This window comes from Euphorbia lathyris, chromosome 7, assembly GCF_963576675.1.
Source record: "Euphorbia lathyris chromosome 7, ddEupLath1.1, whole genome shotgun sequence".
Lineage (NCBI taxonomy): Eukaryota > Viridiplantae > Streptophyta > Magnoliopsida > Malpighiales > Euphorbiaceae > Euphorbia > Euphorbia lathyris.
In genome coordinates, this window is record NC_088916.1 from 84,547,741 (window position 1) to 84,559,803 (window position 12,063).

At 34.4% G+C, this 12,063-nt stretch overlaps 1 protein-coding gene across 1 annotated transcript; it reads right to left on the reverse strand.

The window, feature by feature from the left end:
• Window positions 1-9,528: 9,528 nt before the first annotated feature.
• On the reverse strand, window positions 9,529-10,550 carry LOC136200509 (uncharacterized). Its single transcript, XM_065990884.1, has 3 exons — window positions 10,426-10,550; window positions 10,276-10,342; window positions 9,529-10,200 (listed from the first exon to the last, which is right to left on the reverse strand). Exons 1-3 carry the CDS (start codon window positions 10,548-10,550, stop codon window positions 9,529-9,531), a joined length of 864 nt encoding a protein of 287 aa, XP_065846956.1.
• Between the last annotated feature and the right edge of the window lie 1,513 nt (window positions 10,551-12,063).

Sequence of the window (12,063 nt, forward strand, 5' to 3'; positions counted from 1 at the left end):
ACAAAGATTAAAGCATTAAACAATTGAATGAATAAGAACTATAATATATATCAAAGATGGAGAATATTGTCACGAAGTTACAATAAGCCTAGAATTCATAACATGTATCAGAGGCTAGACAGAATGTAAAAGAAGAAAAATCCCTTTCAGGGAACCTGTCTACCAATGCAGGCGTCTTTCTAGGACTTAAGGATGGAGCTTGAGCAATCCTCGGTGAACGGAGCTTCGGAGGTGTCTTCAATGGAGGTTTGAAGGATATGGAGGAGGTGGAGAGGATTTCTCAAGAGGAAAACTAAGAAAATTACAAAGATAAAAGATATCTAATTTACATTGGAAAAACTCTATTTATAGGCGTGGCTCGGCCCTCTTTTTGACCTATTTTCGTGTCCTTATTGGTGTAGGAAGTCGTGGGGTCCATCGTGGCTTCGTGCGGGCGGAATTGGTCTTTTTGACCAATTCCCGCAGGTCTGCTCGCCGAGCAGGCGAGCTGCTCGGCGAGCAGGGCTACTCGCGACGAGCAGCGCCCTGCTCGGCGAGCAGGCGCCTGGCGGCCTACTCGGCGAGCAGGCATCCTGCTCGCCCGAGCAGGCCTCTGGTGGCCTGCTCGGCGAGCAGGCACAGTGCCTAGGCAGTGCCTGGGCGGTGCCTGGGCAGTGCCTGGGCTGCACGCCGATGCTCAATTCGCCGAGCGACTGTCGGGGGTCCCCGAGACACGATTTTTGCCTGAAATTAATCATGTTTTAACCTGCACACGCACATAAACTCCAAACAACATTAGTCCAAGGGCTAAATTGACCCGCCAATCGCTTATTTTGAGCAAACGCTTCGTTTGGTGCGACTTTTGGCGGACCAATTAGCTTCAAAAGATAACGGAATTATACTATGCATGCTATTTTGGCCGTAATTGCCTAAATTGGTCACAAAACGAGCCTAAACAACGAAAAATAAATAAAACGTTTCCAATTCCTAACTAACTCACACAAAAGCATTTAAATGCGAGAAATGCTCGCTATTAACTAAATAATGCTAAAACCCGTCCTAAAACCGTACCCAAAGATAGGGGTTTTTGACCCCTATCACCAGCTCCCAGCAAGCTTCAGTGTGGTGGCCAACCTGTAGTACGCTTTGGCGTTTCTTCCAACGGTTACATGCTCCCCTCCTTTGGGTTCGGGATATGTAATGTCCCGTTTATATTGACTCTTCTCCTTTATATTGTGGCAAGTTGGAAGCTTTAAACATTCTGTCCGCCTCGTACCTCAAGATCTGTGTTGTGAATGGCGAATTCCTATTAACTGGATGGCATATCTTTCTGCATTGTTCTCTTGTCTATCTAGAGCGGTATGCCCTCGTCTTTCAATCTCATCATCCGTGTGTTCAATGTTGAATCGTGATGGTAAATCCGGCTCTTGATCTTGATATCGATCATGTTCAGGTTATACTTGGAGCTATGGTTTAACGCGGATGGATGTTGTCACAACCGTGGGAGCCATTTTATCTAGCTTCGAATATCTTGTCTCCACATCCTTCAACATTTCGCTAACATAATAGATGGAGAACTGCTGACCTTCTTCTTCTTGAATAACCACGGTGCATATAGCTTTATCCATGACAGATTGATACAAATGCAGGTCTCCCCTTCAGATTGGTCTGCTCATCAAGGGTGGTTCTGTTAGGAATTGTTTTATACCTTGATATGCTTGTTGACAATCTTTCTAGTATGATGATCCGCCCGTTCAACCTCTGGATCTTTCTCACCCATTGTGGGGTTTTCATTTAGGCGCTCTTTTCACCTTTTTCCTCGCATGGCTTTTATTTAGGCGCTCTTTTCACCTTTTTCCTCGCAAGGCTTTTATTTTATCTGGATTTGCTCTAACTCCTTTTTGGCCAATGAGATAGTCAAGGAATTTTTCTGAAGTGACTCTGCATATACACTTCTTTGGATTGAGCTTTATTTTTCATATCAGTGTTTGCACTGGTTGTAGTATTAGCAACTCCCTTGTACTTATGGGTTAGCACTGAAAGAACTCCAGAAGTGGGGCATACTCTGTCCATTATTAAAAGATTGTGGTAAGGCATAAAAACTATATTCACTTACCTTGGGGATCAGTGGCTTGATCCACGGAACATACTTCATAGCAAAAGACTGTTTGCATTGACCTTGTTGGCAAATATCATGTATAATGCAATGTCTCTTTATGGAATTTTTAGTTCATCTTGGAATCAACTTAATAATTCCTTCACGTTGGTCCCTAACTCTAGAATGAACTTAGTCAAAGGATAAAATCGAGTAAATATTATATGTCAAACAAATTCATAATAGAATTTTAATCGTGCTTGTTTTAATAATAATATCACGTATAACGGTCATAACCATGAAGATTGCTACTGCACATGAATATCATAATGAATTCTTAATAAATAACCATAATGAGAATGCTTTAAGAATAATGTCCTTTTGTATTTCAATGCGCATTAATATCCAAGATAGCATATTTATTTTAAACGTCATAAAAGTTATGACATTCTATATTGGGTAAGATATCTTACATAGTTGCTATTTACTTGCAATTAATATTGTGCATCCATACATTAATGGCATTCAGAGATCATTAAAGCCTCATTTGAATGAGGTGTAATTAAAGAAAGGTAAGTGATGATTTAATAATATAGTTATATATAAAATTACTCTTATATCATTTCATTTGTACGAATAAAATAAAAGAGAAAGAGTAATTTTGGAAGAAAAATACATGTACCATGATTCTCCTCCAATTTGGAGTGTAAGGAAAATTACTCAAAATCCACTCTCACCTACCTTCACATACAATCCTCCAATTTTTAAGGAATTCTCATGTATATCTTAAGAATTTCGCATAAATTAATGTTCCGATCCGAAACCGACACTTGCACTATTTTGTACTTAGCTCAGGACATGAAAGTTTTGTTTATCCAATTTGGTAATTCATCAGCCCATAATGGCCTTAATAGTTAGGGACAATTACAGGATAATTACAAATAGACTCAATATTTTCAAGTCTCTTGTGTTGATAACAGAAATTCTAACAATGTCAAATAAACAGTTTTTATATGAATAGACACATCATTGTAAAAAAGGGAATGAAATAACTATTTGACAAAACAATATTCAAAAATATGAATTTCTGATATTAAAAGTACTATATAGGAGAAAAGCCATACATAGATGGTGAATTGTACAAGAAAAAACCAAATATGATTTTTTTGTAATTTCTTCTAATAGTTATATGCATGTTCATCCAAAAGACCGACCAGATCTAAATCATTTGTAATTACATTAGCCCTTTTATGATATTTTAATATCAAATGACAAAATCACATTGAATGGATGATTTTTTTTCGTAAATCCCAAGATTACGGGTCTTATACATGCGTTTGTACTAATTCAATGATAATATCATATTACACTTGTCATGCATAAAAATATGAGGGCATAGTAAGCATGCAAGATTTAATGAAAGATTTGTGTCTATGATTTCATCTTTCACAGTTTATTAGATTTATCATAATAACATGTAATGATATTCATAGCACTTTATAAGAGTGAGGGATCTCAATTTTCTTTAATTAAAAATGGAATAAGAAAGGGGAGGAAACTTATCTTTTTCATCATAAAATTCCAGATTTAATGTAGAAAACTATTTCTCACCAATATATGGAGAACTGTATCTTTGGATAGATTTGTTGTACTGATTGAGCCAAAGTTTGAGATTGTGATTTCTATTCTGTTGACTCCATTGTTTTGTTCTTTGTGAAACTCTATACAATCAAGATTTTGTGATCTTCTGTTTGTTAGAGATCCACCTTCACCGCACCAATTGATAACTTGTGGAAAAATCCTTGATCAGAGCACTTCCCTGTGAGGCGTCGTTGGGATCGGCCGGGGACACTCCGATGCCAAAGTCAGTAATATTTCTGAGAATAAACTGTAAGCACAAAAGTAGAGAATCAGTAAGTGTACCTTTGATCCTAGGAAGCTGGGGTATTTATATAGGTTTTTGTAGCCTTCAGCATTAATGGGGAAGCAGGTGAAGAGTTGTGTCATTACTCATCTTTGATTGCTATCAATTCTCCATTAATCCCAACATTTATCATTAAAACCCTCAGAGTTGAGGTATTCGAACAGTCAAGTCTTTATTCCCCTTTAATGGCTATTAATTGTCATTTAATTGTATTTATTCCCATTCATGGATGGTAATAAAGGCGCCTTTTGGTATTCTTGGATCCGTCAAGGCGTATGTACGCTCTCCTTGAGAGCAATGGCGGGTCTCCATTACTCGCTCTCATCGGGCGTATCTCGTTATGGCGTATCTCGCCATGGTCCACGTGGCGTGGCATAATGCTAGAGACTCCTTCCTTTTCCTCATTATTTGCATATTTGCCCCTGCATTAATTATCATTAGTTCCACATTAATCATGCATAAATATCTCTTTTAGAAGGAATAATGGTTTGTCATTATTTCTATTAATTTTTCTTTATTCCTTATTCAAGAATAATTTGAGTTGTTATCACATTCGTCCTTCTCCTGCTTCGACTGAGGGGGAGTGTTAGAATAACCGAATGGTTATTATTCTGTTTTAGGAAATATTGTTGTAGAGTTATTTGTGATTAGTAGGTTGATTTGTTTCCTAGATTAGCTCCTAAAATTACTCCTAGATTAGCTCCTAAAATTACTCTTGTTTCCTAGATTAGCTCCTAAAATTACTCTTGTATATTTGTATATATGCCGTGTTAGGCTTAAGAAATAATCAACAGATTATCTTCTATTATGAATATGAAATTGATGGCTTGAGATTAATGATTTTAAACTTGAATGTTTGAAAACGGCCATAAAGATGAAGAATGAGGTTCTAATTATAGTTGTGATTTCCTAAAATCACTAATCATGTTCTCCACTACTTTAATTTACAGATTTGAATATAAGGACAACATTTTTACTAATAAAGGCACAAAATATTGTAGAATAATCACCTCATGAACAGAGTGAGTAACCTTAGCAGTCAAAGCCATCAGTGGGACATTAGGAAAATGCTTGTTGAGACATTCCAATGCCCTATAACCAGAACGAAAGTCATGTCCCTAGTCGCTGGAAAGCATCAATGAGATTATTAGAAATTGATAAGCTGCAGATGATTCATTTTAATATTGATAGGCAGGGCATAAAACTGATGGATAGACTGCAATTAATCACAGTAAAAGCATCAACTAAACCAGTTATGTACCGAAATATACTAAAGCTAATCGAAAATACCATACCTCGGAGCTGTATCAGATTCGAACTAGACCCCATTTCACCTCCACTCTTCCGCTCAATAAGGACTCAAACGGTTATGCTTCCCGTGCCGTGTGTTTACTGCAGTCGAAATCGAAAAAACAATAGATGGAAACCAAGATCGATGTTGATTCTGAAGAAACCCTATGAAATTTGGAAGGAAAAGAAAGAAAGAACCAAGAGATGAAAGACTAACCACGATGAGTGAGAACGAATATGTGGAAGGTTATGGAGAGCTGCTGACGTTGGTAGAAAGGAGCCTGTTTTCCGCCGGAGTTCGTGCATCTGGAGTAACCATGGAGAATTCTGAGTAATAAGGTAAGGTTGTGAGATAAAGGAAGAGAAAAGGGTGGGTGGCTGTGGTTTCAAAGAAAGAAGCAGAGAAAGCACAAAGAAGAAAATGAGCAGCTAATGTGTTTCATTGGAAGAGAATATGATTAGGGTTTCTAAATATAATTTTTAAATAGATAATTAATTAATATTACTAATAATGTGACCTTCCTCATTACGGAATGGATTCTCTTATTTACAACATTATTTATTGAATTACTAACTTCTAAAATTTATTCAATCTATATTTAAAGTTAAAATTTATTAATATAAAAAAATAAGAAATGTCATTTTTTGTAATATTTTGCAGTTCAATTTAAATTATATAATTTACTAAATATAGTATATAATTTTAAATATTTATTTTATATTATATGTATTTATTTTATTTTTTAATTAGTTTAAAAATTTCTTTCACAACCATCTCTTTTGTTGTAAAAATATTTAATTCTTATGCAACAGCATAGGGTCGTTGTTAAAAATTTCTTTCATTTACAGCAACAACATAGAGTTGTTACTGTAAATTGATTTGTTACAGCAACAACACATATTCGTTACTGTAAATACATTCATTTACAGCAACAACACGGATTCGTTACTGTAAATACTTTCATTTACAGCAACAATATTTTGTCGTAGCTATAAATGTTTTCGTTACAGCAACAACAATGCGTTGTTGTAGTAAATGCTTTCATTTAAAGTAACAACATGGAGTTGTTGGTAAAAATATTTTCATTTATAACAACAAAGACATTGTTGCCAAAGTTATTACCTTTTCTCATCAAATCCCACCCGTCGAAATAAATTTACAGTAACAACCTTTTGTAACGACTCAAAAAAGTTGGTTGCTAACGTTCGTTTATAGCAACAACTTCTTCCATTGTTGCCAAAGCTTGTTACCAAAAAGCGATTTTCTTGTAGTGATGCTACCATATAGGCTGTCTCGTCTTCTTCACTTAGATCCTCCCCACTTACATACTCTCCCATCCAAGTTTGCATCCTCCTATCTCTCCTATTCATTGTTTTATATGCCCCTTCTTCATTTTGCTCTTCTCCTTCACTAGTTTCTTGTCTCAAAATGTTTTCTGCCCCACTATCAAGATCTGTATCTATCACTACAAGAAATTTGGTCTATAACGAGAGTTAATCTCGTCGTTAATTAAATAAATACCGTCGTTATTAACTTATAACGACCGTATATACCGTCGTCCACCCTCGTTAATACCTCCGACACTAAAGGTATTAACGACGGTATACCGTGTCCCGTCGTTAAAACAAAACAACGACTGTATGCAGCCTGTCCTTACTACTCAATAATTAGGACAATAATGACCGTCGTTGTTAACTGATTTCACCGTCGTTATTAAGACGTATTAATGGGTGAATAAACGGTCATTATTCACATAATTCACTGTCGTTATTATGACCTTTTAATGAGTGAATAAACGATCGTTATTTCCGTTCTTCACCGTCATTATTATGAAACGTTAATGATTGAATATACGGTCGTTATTTCCAAAAACCACCGTCATTGTTATTATACTTTAGCGAGTGAATAAACAGTCGTTATTATAACCTTTTAATAAGAAAATAAACCGTCGTTATTTCCAATTTCTACCATCATCATTATAACATTCTCACGAGATAATAGACCGTCATTATTTCTATATGTACTGTCATTAGAAGTGATATTTTACAACTAAGAGATCAGTAATTATATCATGAATTAATGTGTTGTGACACTAGAATCATCTAAATACACAATAAATACAAATTCAATAATTGAAACGTAAATTCAATAAAATATAAACCAATTTGTCATTTAACAAGATTGAAAATAAAAGTGCAAAACTATGAACTGAAATGTGTTCTTGTTCTTTCTAAAATAGGAAAACAAATCATCTTGTTTCGTACATTAATATGATATAATCAAAGGCATATATAATCTCCATTAAAGCTTCTTCAACAGTTTGTTCCAAATCTCATCCCATAAGAATAATCCAACCGAACAGAACAATTAGCTCTGCTGTTACAAATGTAAACATCCAATAATAAGGGAAAGGTATAAGAGAAAAGAATAAGCAAAGACTTAGACAAAGCGTATTGGTCTATATTAGTAAGATGGACCAAAATAAACATTATTGGCATAATATTGAACATTATTGGTCTATATTAATCATATACTCCTATATTATAAGGTAATAAAGTTTGAAGATAAATAAACCTCAAGTACTTTTTCACTGTCCATACTTTTTCTTTTGTGGGTGAAATTAAATATATACTAAAACTCTCAAAGTAAAACAAAAACTTACTTGAATTTTGGGGAATAAATGAGTAGCTAAACGCCCTGGAGAAAGAAAAAATGAACTTAAAATTAAAAGATATAATGTAAAATATTATGAACTAATTTTCTGCCACATGTTATACATCATAAAAAAATGCCTATAAATAATTAGACAGAATAAACAAGAGAATATGAGACATGTAATTACCAAATCATGCATCAAGAGTAAAAACTGTAAAAATGTATATTAGAATAGAAATTACAGCCTATTAAATCCTTAGCAACATAAGCATTCAATTTGCATTAACTTGATCACCCTGTAAACTATCATTCATTAATTCAAGGGCAAAGTACAAAAATAAACGCTATTGTTAGGGCCATTTTCAAGCAATAAACTATGAGGATTAAAGGTTGTCAAATAGGTACATTGAGGTTTATATCAAGTTTTTAATGTGCAACAATGGCTATTGAAATAAATTATTTGATTCAATCCAGCTAATTTCCAAGTTAAACTCAAAAAAGCACCAAATCTTAGACAAACATAAAGCTATGGAAAAATCCAACTGAGAAAATTTAAATTCCTTACTCTATCCAATAATCGATGACAAATCAAACAATCTCATGTTGTTATTGTTATTACTAGGCTCAACAAGTTACATGATGAAAATTGTGTGTTTAGCTCAAACATAAACTCAAAACACACAATAACGCAAAACTGTTAACCCAAAACTGAAGCAAAAATTAATTGAAAATTTAAAGCAATTGAATTTTGATAGCCTGAACATAGTTTTTAAAACCTGGGACAACTTAATTTCTTCTACAAATTTAGAGCTATTTGCTTATAGTTAAGTTTTTAAGTTTGTATTTGGGTTTAGTAATTTGTTTTCATATAAATTGTTTGCATTAAATTGTAAAACGCATCCCACAACCAAACAAAATCTCAGAACTCAACTCTACTAACGAAAAGTCAGATTGTTATGTAATTTATGCATTGAAACTAAAATAATCAGCATCAAATATATCCCACCTGATTTTTGCACCAGATTAAAACAACAATTAAGAGGGATATGACATTGAGACACATGATTTTTTTCTTTTTACAACAACAGTACACTAATGAAAATCTAAGCACACAAAGCATGAAGAAAAGCAAGGATAATAGACATAGTATCATTTCATTTCAAACTTCTCACTTTACTTCAAAACTCGATATCACCAGTTAGCTCTTAAACAAACTTTGGCAGAAAACAAAAATAATAATGCATCCCTAAATCCATTAAAAAAACACACAAAAATGAAAAGAATGTGAATATAAAACAATCCAAATTAACACCAACTAGATTCTTTTATCACTGAACTAGCACACACAATTTTTTCCCTATATTCAAGCACATTGTACTGTAAAATTTCTCAGAAAGGAAAATTTTAGAACACAAACAAAATGAGCATAAGGAATTAATATTGAACATATTTGAAAGGAAGTGCATGTCTGAGCATTTTACTTATTTAAAGAAGTCAAATAATATAACGACTTCAAACATATGTGATACATCAGAAAATAATAATGAACATATTGAAAAAAAAATCTCAGCTTCAAGATATTATTTACCGCTTTCTTTTCTTTTTAGATTTTGACACATCATAAGTAATTGGTAATGAATCACTTCGTGCCCAATTTTTCCCGTCTGTTGTATTCAATGTAATGCCACATTGAAACTTGAATGATTCACCCTCTTGATAAGCCTCACCAAGATCATCAAAATTCTCATTGTCATCATCTATTTGAGAAGACATATTGTATGAATCTCGTGGTTGTGTCTTAATAACAACATGCCAATTCTTATTAGCATTATCTATAGCATAAAAGACTTGAGAAGCTTGACTTGCTAGAATAAATGGTTCATTTGTTCTCAAACAACGTTGAGGATTGATACAAATGAATCCAAATTCATCTATTTTTGATCCCCACACATTGTCATGAACGTCAAACCATTTACATTTGAATAGGACAACTCTTTTCTCACCAAGATACTGCAATTCAAGAATCTCAGTTAAAATCCCATAATAATCAATAGGTCCTCCCTCATTTCCAACATCACTGCTCACACACACACCATAATTTTGTGTTCTACGTCGTTTATCACAATCTTCAATGCGAAACCTATACCCATTCACAATATAACCATCAAAGTTTGTAGCATATTGGGATGGACCACGAGATAATGACAACAAATCTCGAATATTGGATTCCTTGCTAGATGCATACATTTTTGCAACCTACAATAAAATTATGTATGAGACATTTAAACGTGGTATATATTTTCTTGATGAAGAGTTTAAAGATATACTCACTGTATCTTTAAACCAATCATTAAAAGATTGTTGTGGATGAATACTTTCTCGAATCTGGGAATACTCTCTGCAACGAATTTTTAGAAATTATTATTCATAATTATTTAAGAATTTAAAATACAATTATAGCTCTTCAAGATATTGACTTACTCGAGAAAAGGTATGACTTCATCACAATTATTTATGACATATGCATGTGCTTCCACCCATTCATCGCCCATGCTGCGAAAATAAGGAAAATCCACCATCAAAATAATCTGAACAACCATCGCCATTTCTATCTGGTTTATTAAATTTTGTCTCAATACCATTCAAGTACCTTGAGCATAGAGTCATGCACTCTTTTGCAATATACCCATATGCAATTGACCCTTCTGGACGAGCCATATTACGAATAAGAAGTTTTAAATCATGTAATTTCCGCTCAATAGGGTACATCCAACGAAATTGTACAGGGCCACATATCAAAGCTTCATTAGCCAAATGAATCGGCAAATGAACCATTATATCGAAAAAGGAAGGAACAAAACATTGTTCCAATTTACATAGAGTTATAGGAATCTGATTGCGAATTTCTTCCAACTCTTCTGCCTTTAATGCCTTAGCACTCAAACTAATAAAGAATAAAGATAGCTCGATAAAGGGGTTCGCAAACATTTTTTGGAAGGAGGCCACGTATTGCAAGAGGAATTAGATGTTGCAACAAAACATGACAATCATGACTCTTCAAACCAGAAATTTTGTGCTCTTTCATGTTCACACTTTGAGAAATGTTAGATGAGAAACCATCAGGGACCTTTAGTTGCTTAAAAAATGAACAAAATGAGTGCTTCTCATCATGAGATAACATGTAAGATGCTATAGGAATCTCAAACTTATCCTCCTTGAGAATCAAATCCAAGTCTGGACGAATGTTCATTGCCTCCAAATCTTTGCGAGATTGCATAGTGTCTTTAGTCTTCCCTTTCACATTCATGCTTGTCCCAACAATATTATCACATATGTTCTTCTCAATGTGCATCACATCCAAATTGTGTCGTAACAAAAGACTACTCCAATATGGAAGTTCAAAGAATATGCTTTTCTTGTTCAAATTGTCACCTCTATCTGCATGCTAAGGTCTTTACTCAAGATGATTCCCTCAAGGCTAGTAACTTGAGCAATGATATCAATTCCAGAGAGTGATTTCGGTGGCGGCCTCAATTCTTGAGTACCATCAAACTTTTTTTTTATCTTTTCTCCATCTGTGCTTGCTATCAAGAAATCGGCGATGTCCCATATAACATTGCTTCTTACAATTAGCTAACCTCAAGTAACAAGTGTCTTTGTTACAATAAGGACAAGCCATCTTACCTTTTGTACTCCAACCAGACAAATTTGCATATGCAGGAAAGTCATTGATAGTCCATAACAAGGATGCATGTAACATAAAGTTTTGTCTTGTCGACACATCGAATGTTGCAACTCCTACTTCCCACAAATCTTTTAATTCTTCGACTAAAGGTTGGAGATAGACATCAATTGCATCTCTTGGACCATCAGGACCCGGTATAAGGGTAGAAAGGATAAAGTTAGGTTCTTTCATGCACATCCATGGTGGCAAATTGTATGGAATTAATATGACTGGCCAAATACTATACGAAGTTTTAGAATGATTAAATGGCTGAAAACCATCACTAGCAAGGCCAAGTCTTACATTACGAGGATCAGAGGAAAAGTTTTTATGAACATCATCAAAGGTCTTCCAAGCGGGGGAATCAGCAGGGTGTCTCATAACTCCATCATCTA

Excerpts from the sequence above, each read along its gene's own strand:
- LOC136200509 (XM_065990884.1), bottom strand. The coding sequence starts at position 10,550 with ATGGCGATGGTTGTTCAGATTATTTTGATGGTGGATTTTCCTTATTTT. Across the intron at positions 10,343-10,425 it reads GAAGTCATACCTTTTCTCGA|AGAGTATTCCCAGATTCGAG; the intron begins GTAAGTCAATAT and ends AATTCGTTGCAG. Across the intron at positions 10,201-10,275 it reads ATGATTGGTTTAAAGATACA|GTTGCAAAAATGTATGCATC; the intron begins GTGAGTATATCT and ends ATTTTATTGTAG.